Here is a 15,528-nt window from a genome sequence, read left to right as displayed (position 1 = left end):
GTGTATGTATACTCCATTCACATTTTCAATAAGTTTGTTGAGTTTGGGTTGAAATCTTATATACAGAACCGTGTTGTGGCATTCAGGGTAATTGAAAAGTAAGTACTACTCTAGGGCAGTGACTTCAGGCTTTTGAATACATTACCTTATCCATAAAACATGCTTGACCAAATTCTCAATATATCTATATTCATGTCTACTACTATCGATCCAGATGTTAAACATTGACAAAATTTAGTTTCTTCTCCTTACTTTCCTTCTTCCCCTTCTTTCCTCTGCTTTCCCCTCCCCCTGCCCCCATCTCTCCTTTCTTCTTGTCCCTTACCTTTCCCTCTACTTCTTCCCCTGTCCCTTTCTTCTCCTCTACCTCCTTCCCTTCTCCTTCTGCCCTTCCCCCTATTTATCAAAAAATCTAAATAGAAGTTGTAGTATTTTCCTTCCATATTCTGGTGAATCATTTTGTACACCAACTACCATGGAGACTGCCTTGCTCTGTGGTTTGGAGACAAATCACCACTTTCTATTAAGATATTTATTATTTCATTTTTATAGATATTTATGGAGCCGTGTTCAAGATACTGTGTATGGTAATGATCCTAGGAAGACTTTGAGGGTCAGTCTTTCTAAAAGCTGGATAGTATCTTCCAGACTTTTTTGTTTGTTTGAGACACTCTCACTCTGTCACCCAGGCTGGAGTGCACTGGCATGATCTTGGCTCACTGCAACCTCTGCCTCCCAGGTTCAGGTGATTCTTGTACCTCAGCTTCCCAAGCAGCTGGGACTACAGGTGCACACCATGACACTTGGCTAATTTTTGTATTTTTAGTAGAGATGAGGTTTTGTCATTTTGGCCAGGCTGGTCTCAATCTCCTGGTCTCACATGGTCTGCCTGCCTCAGCCTCCAAAAGTGCTGGGTTTACAGGCATGATGCACTGTTCCTGGCCAGACTTTTTTTTTTTAATCACTAATCTTATTCTTTGACGATTAAGAAGTACCTTCAATTAATTGCTTCTTTAGTCCTTTTATTTTTGGAATATTTGAAGTTTACTTGGAAAATCATGTTTTACATTTAATTTTGAGGATTTGTTTTATACTTAGTGTTCACGTACATTTGTAGTTCTCACACTTTTTACCTGAAGATAAAGGTTAATATATACCTCTTAGGAGACTGAGGACTTAGACTGAATTGGTTTGCTGAAAGCAGGAAATAAATTTGAAATCTATTTGTCTTAAACTTACATTACTTTTATCTTTTCCATATTTGCGGGGCTCAGTTTGAAGGTCCAGACTAATGTGCCTCCTGAAGCTTCGTGTATACTGTGGCACACTCATGAATAGCTCTATGGATATGGGTGCCTTAGATTGAGAAATAGAAAGTGAGACCTGCTGGTTACTTTAAGTTCAGTTATTTTGTTGTTTGTTTTGTTTTTTGAGACAGGGTCTTGTTCTGTTGCCCAGGCTGGAATGCAATGGTGTGATCTCAGCTCACTGCAACCTCCACCTCCTGGCCTCAAGTGATCCTCCCAAGTAGCTGGAACTACAGGCATGTGCCACCATGCCCAGCTAATTTTTGTATTTTTTTGTAGAGACTGGGTTTCACCATGTTGCCCAGGCTGGTGTTGAACTCTAAGTTCAGTTTTTAAAGAAATGACATTTAAATCTACTTTCAGAATATTAATTTCATTGTGCTGATTTTAAATGATAAACTGAAAAATAAATACTAACTTAATAACCTTCCCCTTATAAATAGTTTTAATCACAGCAATATACGTTGTGGTAACAAGTCTAGTAGTACAGAAGAATTTATAGGAAGGAATGTTGTCTTATTCCTCTGCTCCTCTCCTTCCCTACGTGTAGCCTGTTAGCCATTTCTCCATTTCTGTTTTGGGTTCTTAGGGGAGTTACTTTTATAATTCTTAGAAAACCACAGTGCAGATATTCTGAGAGTGAGGAAAGGATTCTTAAGGGAAGGAAGGTGTATTTGTCTGTACAGTCTACTATCTTGACATGGAAGCTTTCTTTTAAAAAGTACAGGAAGGGGAACATCACACACTGGGGCCTGTCGTGGGGTGGGGCGATGGAGGAGGGATAGCATTAGGAGATATATCTAATGTAAATGACGAGTTAATGGGTGCAGCACACCAGCATGGCACATGGATACTTATATAACAAACCTGCACGTTGTGCACATGTATGCTAGAACTTAAAGCATAATTAAAAAAAAAAAAGTACTTCCTGGGAAAGCAACTGAAACTTATTTTTAAAATTTATGTCAGGACATGATTGTTTTTCCTGTGAATGCCTTAGTTTTTCCTCAGCCACTTTATAGCCTCTCTATACCTCTTAAAATTCATAAACTCTATATTGAAGTTGCTCTTAATTTCTCCCTAATACTATTTTCTTTCTTCTGTTACTAATAAAGTAGCTGTTTTCCCCTAATAATAGAACCATAGGGTTAGTTTGCACCCAAGGAGTGGCAAACGTTCTTGATATTTGATTATTAGCATTTTCAAAAACAACCAGTTGAGCACCCAGCAGCTATAGTTTTTATTGGCACCCCTAAGCTTCACGACCAATCTGACCTAGCAGGATTTAAGCATAAAATTGCCTTAAGTCTTCCTACAATTGGAGGACAAAGAAGAGGGAGTAACTACCCTACTGACAAGTCACAGGTCATTTCTTGTTTACTGGGTAGCATCGCTAAGGTCCTTTTAGTTAAAGCATCTAAAGTAATACACATTCATTACTGTAAAACTGCCAATTTTTTTTCCTTTGGTCCTGCTTCATTAAAAGTGTTGTTGTTGTTGTCGTTGTTGTTGTTGTTGTTCGTGAGACGGAGTCTTGCTCTGTTGCCCAGGCTGGAGTGCAGTGGTGCAATCTTGGCTCACTGCAACCTTCCCCTCCCAGGTTCAAGCAATTCTCCTGCCTCAGCCTCCCGAGTAGCTGAGATTACAGGCACATGCCACCACGCCTGGCTAATTTTTGTATTTTTGGTAAAGGCAGGGTTTCACCATGTTGGCCAGGCTGGTCTTGAACTCCTGACCTCAGGTGATCTGCCCGCCTCTGCCTCCCAAAGTGCTGGGATTATAGGCATGAGCCACCACACCCAGCCAGAAAGTGTTCTAATAAGTGGTTTTATATTTCCTGGTGTTGAGTCTGTAAATTTTAAACATTTCCTCCCAGTGTGGTTAATATTTTCATGTCACGTGACTGGATTCACAGCTTGTAGTTTCAAATGTTTCTGTCTTTAAAAACTCTCTTATATTTTACTTTTAAAACTATTTTTATCTACCAGTGGGTCAGTAAAAGAAAAAAAGAAAACTGTTTTTATGACACTCTAATCTTGGCAAAAATCTATTAATTTAACATTGTATGTTTTATTTTTTTCAGAGATTGTCTATACTTCTTGGTTCACATGCTTTTTAATAGCATAAAAACAAAAACAGCCAGGTGCAGTGGCACAAGCCTGTAGTCCCAGCTACTCAGGCATCTGAGGTGTGGGTATCCCTTGAGTCAAGGGATTAAATCCAGCCTAGGCAACATAAGGAGACCTCCATCTCTTAAAAAAGACAAAACAGTAATGTTCACGTCAAATGATAAATTGATAAATTTATCTTAAAACTTAGCATTAAGTTTTTGAAAGGTAAAAAAAGTACCTCTATAGTTTCTCACTTTTCACTTGATGAGAAGCTGGTAAACTACCGTTTAAGTTTTAGAATGTGTGTTAATGTATGCAGCAGTAATACTGGAAACTTGATTGTTGGTTATCAAATGTTAGTAAGAACAAAGAAAAAAATTTGCACATTTAATCTCGCAGTTCCTTTTAAAATCATTTGAAAGATTAATAATCATGCCACTTTTTAGTAATCTCTTAGAATACTAATATTTTATTCATCTTTCCCTTTTTCTGAAATAACCAAATTGCTGTGTTAAACTCAGCTTGACTATAGCTTGTTATAATGCATGTGCATGCTGTGTCTGCAAGCTGAGACGCTTCAAACAATAAAACCAAATTGTATTACAGCACAAGTATTTGCATTCCTTTGGAAGGTGAGTAAAATCTCATCAGAACCATTAAAGGAGAATATTAGTGTGCCTTAATGTGGAATTGTTTGCCTGTGTATTAGATCATGCCTTTGTCTGCAGAATCCTTGATTGTCTACTGGTGATTTGCACTTTGTAACTCAAGGTTGATTAAAGATTTGTATAACCTTTTTAATGCTAATGTCTTTAGTATTCTGAGGTAATATACTAAAAAAGTACTATCTAATTGTAGAGTGTCCACAAAATAAAACAACAAAGATTGCATTATTTTCTTCTTTGTAATTCCATTGACTATAAAATTCTATCTCTGAGCCATTTCCAAAAGTTCGAATCAGTTTAAGTAGTTATGGTGCCTGAATTTTGTTTATGTTTTCTAATGAAAAATGTAGTTTTAGATATAAGGCCACATCATTACTGAAGAATCTCAGAAGGGAGTTGTTGCTTTTAATTAACACTGACATCCCATGATAATCTTTAAAAAAAGCAAAGTAGAAGGATGTTGGAAATTTCCTATCGTGTTCCTAGTTAAATTGTGGACTGATTTATGGGCGGACATTACATCCTTTTATTTTTCACATACAATAGATAAGTCAGCATTTAGAGAGTGAGGAACAAATTGAGGAAAAAGCAGAGGTTGCTAGACAGAAATGATTTTTGTCTTCCTCTACTTATTTTCTTACCTGCTGTGTACTTTCGTAATCTTAATCTTACTTTTTTGTGTATGCTTATTTGTAGTTAACCTTAGATCTTATATAAACACAGGTGAAATAAATGCAGTGAAAATAGTACTTCAGTAACATTTTATTTTCTTTTTGTTAGTTTCTTCACTAGTTGAAGAAGGAGAAAAACAGAACAAACGTTTTAGGTCATCAAAAATGTCTTGCAGAGAATCTGCCCCAGTGACCCCTTCCTCAGCACCAGTAAGCCAGGAGTCACTGGCAGTTAAAGAAAAGTTCATCCCACCTGAACTCAGTATCTGGGACTATTTCATAGCTAAGGTAAATAAAATGCTATCTAGATCAATATTTTCATAGTCAAATAAAAATGAGAATATCAGAAATAAGTGTCATTTTTGGTGCTTCCAAATGTTTTCCCACTTTGGTTTAGAAAATTTTCATTAGTATCAGGCTACACTGCAAAAATATATACCCTAGAATATTTTGACCATATTTCATATAGTTTTTAAGGCACTTTTTTGGTAAATTATGACGTTTGCATTTTAAACAATAGCTTTTGCATTTTATTATATTTCTTATAAAAGAGAATTTGTGTAACGTCTTCATGTTAGTATACTTGATAGTGATTAAGAAATCAAAGTGCTCTGGTCATCTATCTTTCATATACTTTTTTTTTTATACTACAGCAGTCTCTCATTATTCTGAAATGCATAAATTTCAGTTACCAGTGTTAAGTAATATTATTCCCTCAACAACATGGTTCAAATTTGTTACCACAGTATATTAAATATGAGTAAACTTCCCTGCTAGCGCTTCATTCTAGAAATCACTTTGTAAATATGCACTTTTTGATCAGTGACCAATCATGTCAGTTCTTTTAAAGTCTTTCAGTGATTGATTATGTAGCACCTGTTATTCACTTCATACACAGCAAAGCATGCAGTTGTTTTGCTTCATCTCCTGTGATAAACCCATATGATAGTGTACAAAATTGGATTTGATCAAAGGAGGGAAGTAGCCAACTAAGATGAAAGTGCATCCATAAAAAAAGTGATAGTCCTGAGAGTGAAATTCAAGTTGAACATAAATGAAGTTAGACAGAAAATAGCCAACTGTGGGTATGTTGACAGTGCTGCCATTTGAAAGACTCTAGATGAACAGCCAGAGGAATTTAGTGAAAGTGAACTTACAAATGTAGAAAGTAGTTGTGATAAAATGATGAAGATGTTCAGAGATAGTGACTTTGCCAAAAAACTTTACATTAAAGGGATTCACAACATTGAAAATGCAAAGAACAGTATGTTGGAAGCTGATAAAATCTTAGAAATGTGACAGTTTGTTTAAGGCACAGAAGAAATGCTTGCTTCATATCCTAAGTTACAGAGATAGAAGGCAATCGCTATTCAAACTACTCTTGATAAGTTTTTTACAAACAAATAAAACAATTTTGTTTTAATTTTTATGTTTTAATTACAGTATGTTAAAATTAGTTTATTTAAAAAACTTTTTCTATACATTTATAGCTGATGGTAAGAGTTTTTAGTGTTTTGACAAATATCTTTAAAGGTCACAAAACATTTGTAACTTTTCCCATTGATTGTTACTGCTCTGTATAGTTTCTGCATGCGTGGTCATTTTTATAGGCATGCAATACTGTGCAAAGCAAGGACTGCCTATTTAAGTATCTTTCACTTTTTGTGTCATCAGCCACATCCCTCACGTTCTCAATTTCCAGACGTTCTCCTGCACAAATTGACATCTAACTCTAACTGTTCTCTGGTGACACAAGTCTCCCAGGCCTGCTAAGCTATGGCTTTTATTTTTCTCATATCCTACATTCTTAAGGGTAATGAAGGGAGTTTGTGTCTCCTTGTTCCTCATTGCCCTTTTTTGAGTCATTTATTCATTCATATATTCAACAAATGTTTATTAAGCACTTCATTTATCTAGGAATATCTTTATTTCACCTCCATATTTTGAAGGAGAGTTTTGCTGGATATAGGATTGTTGGTTAGCAAGGCCTTCTTTAGCTGTCTTGTTTCTGGATCATTTTGTTAAATATCTAGGGTCTGCCCTTACACCCAATCAATATCACAACTTCGAAGTAGTTGAGATGTTACCTTCCGTTATTGTTTGCTACTGAGATCTCTGTTACTTTTGATACTGCCTGTGGGTGTAGAATTTTAAAGACAATCCTGTCTGGCAGGGCATCAGAACTCAGTCTTCACAGCCTGTCCTGCTGACCCTGGTGGAACACCTACACCACAGAGATTGGGGTGAGATGGGAATAGCTCCTGACCAAGTTATCACTGTTTTACCCAGATCAGGTCCCATAGATTTTTAAAAATAAATACTTCTCTATGTGTTACATGCATGGGTCAACCATTGCTTGTTTTATACAATTTTGTTCAATTTTATTGTTGCTTTTTGGAGAAAGGCACTTACAAAGCTCTTTACTCAGCTGTTGCAGAAGTTCCACTCTCCCTGCTATGTTTCTTTGTTGGTCTTCCAAGGTTTTACAACTTTTTTTTCAAACTTCCTGCATCTCCCCTTCCATCCTATCCTCACTCTTAATTGATGACCTCACCTTGTAAGTCACTGAGAAAAATAAAATCAGACAAAACTTTTTCATCATCCCAATTTAAAGTTACAGATCAATTACATTTGCTCCTGTCTTATTTCCTCCTGTTATAATGGAGGAAGAGTCCTTCTATCAGAGACCTTTTCTTGAGTTTTACTCTGAATTGCATTCTTTCTTTTCTTCTCTACTCTCCCCTGTGTTTTCATTTCTCTTCCTCTCTATTGAATCCTTCACATCAGGACAGAAATGTGCTTTAGTATCTCCCATTCCAAACCCCTGCTTTGACCCTGAAACTTTTTCCAGCTGCTGTCCCATTTCTCTGTTCCCATTCACATTCAGCTTTTCAAAACTAGACACATTTGCTTTCTACTGCCTTTTTTCCCTTTCGTACTTACTTATATAACTTTCTGACCCATTTACACCCATTAAAACTGCTCTTGCTGAGATTCAGGTGATATCCATGTCAAATGTAGTAGAAACTTTTAAATTATTTTCTTATTTGTCTTCTTAGCATCATTCAGCATTCTTCACTACTCCCACATTGAAATGCTTTTCTCTCCTTTTCTCTTGATGCCAGTCTCTTTTAGCTTTTCTTCTTAAACTTACTATTTATTCCTTATAATCTTCTTTCTTCATCCTTCCTCTTCTGACACATGAATCTTGGTCTTCTTCGTGATTTGGGCATTTTATATCGATTTTCCCCTAAACCTTCCCTCTCATACCCAGTCTTTCCATTTTATGAAATTGTATATTCATCCTTATAGTTGCTCAGGCCAAAAAGCTAGGAATCATTCATTTTTACTCACCTTCTCTTGTTCTCCAAATCTATCAGCAGACCTGTTGGTGCTTTCTCCAAAATATATCTTAAATCTACTACTTCTCTCTAGCTTCATTACTAACCACCTATATCCAACCTGCCAACTCTTGTTTTAGTTACTGATGTCTCCATTTCTCCTCTTGCCGTTTAGCTTTTCTCTCATAAGAGAGTGATCATAGTGATATACTTAGCATATAAACCTCAGTACCTGTCTTCTACCTACAACTTATTGGTGGCATTCCCTTACATTCCTTTACTATGGCCTACAAGACCCTGTCTGAGCCGTCATTTGCTATTCTCTCCAACCTTTCTCCCAACATTTATCTTTTTGCTTAGCAGACTCGATCAAACTACTATTTTGAAACCAAACTCTTTCTGCATTATTTTTCCCGTCTAAAATGCTTTTCTTCCCTCTTGTTATATGGCTTGTTCCTTCTTGTCATTTAGTTCTCATACTTTTCAAAGAGGCCTTCCATGATCAGCTTATCTCAATTCTCCTTATTCTCTATTTCTTTTCTTTGTAGCACATAATAAAGTTTGTATTTAGTTTTCTGTTATTTGCCTATTTTTTCCACTAACATGTAAAATGTAAATGAGAGTGGTGATTGTATCTGTCTTAAAAATCCGGTAGAATTCTTGCCACACAGTGGATACTTAATAAGTTTTTGTTGAACGGATGAATAAATAATGGAATCGTATCAAGTGATGTCAAAGGCATAGGATGGTAAGATAATAGTTACTTAACTCTCTTAAAATGAAGTATCTGCAAATGAGATGAATTAGTACCATTAGACTATATGTTTGAATGTATTAAATTAGATATTTGGCTGCTAAATTTCATGATTTCTTTATTTTAGCCTTTTCTACCCCCTTCTCAAAGTAGAGCCGAATATGATTCAGAGGAGAGTCTGGGAAGTGATGATGATGACGACGATGATGATGATGATGTTTTAGCATCAGATTTCCATCTCCAGGAACATTCTAATTCAAATTCATATAGGTACAGAATATTTTATTTTAAATTTCTTTTTAAAAATAATGGCGTATATAAATAATATTTTTGAAAAAAATACGTGAGAAATTAATAGCTTGTTGACTTTATAATACGTTATAACCCAGATTTCTTTAGTTGAAATGGTTAAATTCCTTTCCTTAACAGTAATTTCTCTCGTGACTTTATAACACATTGTAACTCAGATTTCTTTAGTTGAAATTGTTAAATTCCTTTCTTTAACAATAATTTATCACATACCTTTGGTTGTCCATTAATGGATCATCTGTAATCTGCATCATTCCTTACAAATCTTGCTCCAAGATTATACCTTGCATTTTGGGCTCTAACATTAACAAGTTCTACTGTTTTAGTCTAGAAAATATAAAATATTTTTAGTAGAACACTAGTACTATAAGATGTCAATAGGTACTATCTTCAAAAAATACTCTGTATGTCATATAAATGTTCTAAATGGTCACCTCTAGCACCAATACCGCATTATTCTTACATTCATGAATGATGGAATATTACCTAGTCTCTGTTGATATGTTTACATCTAAAACATAGGTATGTTTTACTAAAACATGGTATGTTAATGGTGTGATAAAAAATGTAAATTTTCCAAAAGAAGTAAATATATGAGGGACATTGAAGTCTTTCTTTATTTAAAAGTTACCATGAGATTTTTACTTCCTGGTTTATTGAGGTTTTTTTTCCCCCTGCTGAATGAATTTTACTTTTTGAATATATAAATCATTTAAAAGTCAAACTGCACAACTCAACAACAAAAAGACAAATAATTTAAAAAAATGAGCAAAGGGCTGAGCGTGATGGCCTATGCCTGTAATCCCAGCACACTGGGAGGCTGAGGTGGTCAGATCACTTGAGCCCAGGAGTTCAAGACCAGCCCAGGCAACATGGCAAAACCCCATCTATATTTCTAAAAAAAAAAGTTTTAATGAACAAAAAACTTGAATAGACAGTTCTCCAAAGACGATATGAAAATAGCCAATAAGCATATGAAAAGATGCTCAATATCATTAATCATTGGAGAAATGCAGATCAGTTTCCCAATGAGACAACATCTCATACGCATTAGGATGGCTACAAAAAAAAACACAAAATAACAGTGCTGGCAAGGATGAGGAGAAATTGGAATCTTTGTGCACTTTTGGTGGGAACGTAAAATGGTGCAGCAACTGTGAAAAACAGTACACTGGTTCCTTAAAAAGTTAAAAATAGAATTAGCATATGATCCAGCATTTCCACTATGGATCTATACCTGAAAATATTGAAAACAGGGACTGAAACAGGTATTTGTACTTCCCATGTTCTTAGCAGCTTTATTTACAGTAACCGAGGGGAAGAAACAATCATGTGTGTTTTAACAGATGAATTACTAAACAAAATGTGCTATGTACGTTCAACGGAGTATTATTCAGCCTTAGGAAGGACATTCTGACACATGCTACAACATGGATATAATGCTAAGTGAAATAAATCAGTCACAGAAAGGGTTATAGTATGTGATTTCACTTATACAAAGTACCTAGAATAGTGAAATACATAAAGAATAAAAATAAAATAGTGGTTTTCAAGGGCTGGCGGTGGGGGGAGAATGGGGAATGAATTTAGAGTTTCAGCTTTGCAAGATGAAAGGAATTCTGGAGTTGGATGGTGGTGGTGGTTGCACAGCAATGTGAATGTACTTAATGCCCCTGAACTATAAACTTAAAAATGGCCAAAATGGTAAATTTTATGTTTTTGTAATTTACCATTAAAAAAATAACTAAAAATTCAATACTTTAAGAAATAAATATGTTCCACTTGAAATAACAGAAGCTGACATTTTTTTAAATGAAACTATATAAAAATGTGAAATCACAAGTTTTACATAAACTTCTCTTTACTGTCTCCAGTTTCTTCTGCACATCCTCTACAGCTAACCACTTTTATTAGCTTCTGGTTTATCCTTCTGTTTGCAAAAATAAGCAAAACATCCATCTAAACTTATTCCGCCTGCTTTCTTGCAGAGGGGGCAGCATACTACATACAGTGTTCTGCTACCTGCTTTTTATTTATTACTACATACCAAAACTTACTCCATATTAATACTTAGAGATCCTTCTTCATTCTTCCTTATGGTTACCCTAATATTCCATAGGTCAAAAATAGTTTTTCAACAAGTACTCTCCTCATGGACAATTTTGGTTATTTCTACACTTCTGCTATTGTGGATAATGCTGACATGACTACCTCTATGCATATATTATTCTGTTTTCGTAGAGGGATATGTTCAGGTTGATTCCTAATAGTGGAATTTGTTGAGTCAAAGGGTAGTATACTCTTCTAAATCCCTATAGAAATCGTTAACAGATCCATCGTTGCTTTATTTTTAGTTGGTCTTTGATGCGGTTGGCGATGGTGCAGTTGGTGCTCAACAATTTGAAGACTTTTTATCCCTTTGCAGGTCATGATCTTGCAGGTAATAAATAGCTCAACATGAGCTAATGGTGCCGTTCCTTTTGACTTACTACTCTGTTTTTTGGTTTTTTTTTTTTTTTTTGTCTGGACTGGGGGAAAAGTTTAGTGATTTCCTGTTACAGAAGTTAGATTTCTTTTAACTAAACCAACCATCTGTAAATGTATCTGTCATACTGTTAGGTGCTTGAGGATGGCAACGTCCAAGAAATCAAGGGCACTGAATGTGATGTGATTGACTATATTGAGACTCTATACTCTAGCCAAGTGTTGAGGGATTTTACAATGGAGAGAAAACTAAGCAAATGCAAAAGCTAGCAATTATTAACTTCAAAGGAGGAAAAGATTGTACAGGAAAGAAAGGGACATGATAACATACTAAGTGATTCTGCTGTGAACTATGGTTCTGTATATATAAGGTAAACACAATACCAATTTAACCAAAGATTTTTATGAGACTCTATCATAATGATGGACAGAGGAGTTTATTCTCATTATGCATAGTAGTAAATAAGTAGATCATTTCTAAAATTGAAAAATTAAGTATTAAGCATGTTATTTAGATATAGGGAGGTAAGTAGTAGGAATAACTAAAAGTTGAAAGTGAGATCAGGACTCAAGAGTATGGATGGGCAGAACTGCAGAGTGCTGAGTTCCATGGCAAGTACTATTTAATTTTAACGTTATGTATTGTTTTCATTTTCTATAGATCTTAAAGAGTTATATGCCATACAGAAATTAGTCTGATACAAATTAAAGCAGGGGTGTCCAATCTTTTGTCTTCCCTGGGCTACACTGTAAGAAGAATAATTGCCTTGGGCCACACTTAAAATACATTCATACTAACAATAGATGATGAGCTAAAAAGAAAAATCACAAAAAATTTCATAATGTTTTAAGAAAGTTTATGAATTTGTGTTGGGCTTTATTCAAAGCTGTCTGGGCCGCGTGCAGCCTGTGGGCCATGGATTGGACAAGTTTGATTTAAAGCGATTAATTTTCTCCACATACATATTTTCATAATCTTCAGATACATTTTTCTTGTAATATTAAAGTCAGAAGCAGTAATGTTGAAATACTTACACAGATTTATGGTATACCTTTTGTAATCCACTGGGTTTTTTTGCCCACCTTACCTTGCACATCTTCCCTGCCAAAGTGTATGTTAATATTTCATCTCAGTCTTTTTTTTTTCCTGCATCTGCTCTCCCCTCTCTCATTTCAGTCTTTCTTAAAATTGAATATGGCATTTTACTGCATAAGATTAATATGAGTCAATGTTCCCATTTTAGAGCTTCCAGTTAGTTCACCTCTTTGTCATGCGGTTCTAAAAACTCTTCAGTGTTGGGAACAAGTTCTTCTCCGACGACTTGAAATCCATGGTGGGCCACCTCAAAATTATATCGCAAGTCATACTGCCGAAGAGAGTTTGTCTGCAGGTCCCGCAATTCTTCGCCACAAAGCTTTACTGGAACCTACAAACACTCCTTTCAAGTAGGTTTTCTTATGAATGCTATTTGGATTTTTTTGTTTGTTTGTTTATGTTTGTCTGTTTTTTGAGATGGCATCTCGCTCTGTCATCCAGGTTGGAGTGTGGTGGCACAATCTCAGCTCACTGCAGCCTTTGCCTCCTGGGTTCAAGCAATTCTCTTGCCTCAGTCTCCCGAGTAGCTGGAATTACAGGCGCCTGCCACCACGCCTGGTTAATTTTTGTGTTTTTAGTAGAGATGGGGTTTCACCATGTTGGCCAGGCTGGTCTCAAACTCCTGACCTCAGGTGATCCACCCGCCTCAGCCTCCCAAAATGCTGGGATTACAGGCGGGAGCCACCACACCCACCCTGAATACTGTTTTTAAGATAGAAGTTTTACTTTTTGGGCTGTACATTCTTGTCATAACTACTCAACCCTGCCATTGTAGAGTAAAAGCAACCATAGACATCATGTACACAAATATATTCAGTTGTAGAATAAACTTTATTTCTTAAAATGGTAGGTAGGCTAGATTTGGATTGTGAGCTGTAGTTTATTGATGCCTACTCTAGAGCTATGCTGTTTAAAATAGCTGGTCACAAAAGTGTTAAGAGGAAAGTTTATAGCACTAAACAACAAGCAGTCAACAGATTCAGCACAATTCCTGTCAAATTACCAACATCATTCTTAACAGAATTAGAAAAAAATTATTCTAAAATTCACGTGGAACCAATAGAGAGCTGGAATAGCCAAAGCAATCCTCAGCAAAAAGAACAAGGCATCACATCACCTGACTTCAAACTATACTACAAAGCAACAGTAACCAAAACAGCATGGTACTGGTACAAAAATGGATAAATAGACCAGTGGAGCAAAATAGAGAACCCAGAAATAAACTCACATCATAAGGATTCGTTCTACAAATTATTTCATCACTCAGGTAGTACTAAGCCTGGTACCCGGTAGTTATTTTTCCTTTTTTGGAGACAAAGTCTTGCTCTATTAACCAGGCTGGAGTGCAGTGGCACGATCACAGCTCACTGCAGCTTCCACCTCCTGGGCACAAACAGTCCTCCTGTCTCACCCTCCTGAGTAGCTGGGATCACAGGCACACACCACCATGCCCAGCTAATTTTTTGTATTTTTTGTAGAGACAGGGTTTCACCTTATTACTCAGGCTGGTCTCAAACTCCTGTGCTCAAGCAGTCTGCCTGCCACAGACCCCCAAAGTGCTCGGATTTTTAGCTGTGAGCCACCATGCCTGGCCCCCAATAGTTATTTTTTGATCCTCTTTCTCCTCCCCCCTTCCCCCTCAAGTAGACCCCACTGTCTGTTGTTCCCTTCTTTGTGTTCACGAGTTCTCAATATTTAGCTGCCACTTATAAGTGAGAACATACAGTATTTGGTTTTCTGTTCTTGTGCTACTTTGCTAAGGATAGTAACCTCCAGCTCCATCCATGTTGCCACAAAAAACGTGATCTCATTCTTTTTTATGGCTGCATAGTATTTCTTGTGTCTGTACCACATTTTCTTTATCCAGTCTGTCACTGATGAGCATTTAGGTTCTATGTCTTTGCTATTGTAAATAATGCTGCAGTGAACACTTGTGTGCATGTGTCTTTTATAGTAGAATGATTTATATTACCCTAGGTATATACCCAGTAATGGGATTGCTGGGTCAAATGATAGTTCTATTTTTAGCTCTTTGAGTAATCACCATACTGCTTTCCACAGTGGTTGAAGTAATTTACATTCCCACTGACAGTGCATAAGTGTTCCCTTTTCTCTGCAACCTTCCCAGCATCTGTTATTTTTTATAAATAATCTGTTATTTTTTAATGATAACCATTCTGACTGGTGTGAGATGGTATGTCATTGTGCTTTTGATTTGCTTTTCTCAAATGATCAGTGATATTGAACTTTTTTCTTAGGCTCACTGGCATGTACATCTTCTTGTGCAAAGTGTCTGTTCATGTCTTTGCCCGCTTTTTAATGGTGTTGTTTTTCTTTTGTAAATTGGTTGAAGTTTGTTATAGATGCTGGATATTCGACCTTTGTCAGGTACATAGTTAGAAAATATTTTCTCCCATTGTGTAGGTTGTCTGTTTACTCTGTTGATAGTTTCTTTTGTTGTACAGAAGCTCTTAAGTTTAATTAGATCCTATTTGTCAATTTTTGCTTTTGTTGCAATTCCTTTTGGGGTCCTTGTCATAAAATCTTTGCCTGTTCCTATGTCCAGGGTGGTATTGCCTAGGTTGTTTGCTAAAATTTTTATAGCTATTGGTTTTACATGTAAGTCTTTAATCCATCTTGAGTTGATTTTTGTGTGTGTTGCAAGGAAGGGGTTCAGTTTCAGTCTTCTGCATTTGGCTAGCCGGTTATCCCAGCACCTTTTATAGAATAGGGAGTCTTTTCTTTTTTTTTTTTTTTTTTTTTTTTGAAACGGGGGTTCCTCTTTTCGCC

General features: G+C 36.1%; 1 protein-coding gene across 3 annotated transcripts in view; it reads left to right on the top strand.

Annotated features, from left to right (window-relative positions):
* DMXL1 (Dmx like 1) overlaps positions 1-15,528 on the top strand; it is a 191,093-nt gene that overhangs the window by 124,134 nt on the left and 51,431 nt on the right. For all 3 annotated transcript variants that reach the window (XM_032156599.2, XM_032156598.2, XM_058440586.1), the window contains 4 exons: positions 4,864-5,042; positions 8,977-9,119; positions 11,513-11,598; positions 12,887-13,088. In XM_032156599.2, coding sequence (XP_032012490.1) covers positions 4,864-5,042; positions 8,977-9,119; positions 11,513-11,598; positions 12,887-13,088 — 610 coding nt within the window. The remainder of the gene's footprint in view (positions 1-4,863; positions 5,043-8,976; positions 9,120-11,512; positions 11,599-12,886; positions 13,089-15,528) is intronic.

This window comes from Hylobates moloch, unplaced genomic scaffold (assembly GCF_009828535.3).
Source record: "Hylobates moloch isolate HMO894 unplaced genomic scaffold, HMol_V3 SCAFFOLD_6, whole genome shotgun sequence".
Classification (NCBI taxonomy): Eukaryota; Metazoa; Chordata; class Mammalia; order Primates; family Hylobatidae; genus Hylobates; species Hylobates moloch.
This window is presented reverse-complemented; position numbering and strand designations above follow the sequence as displayed.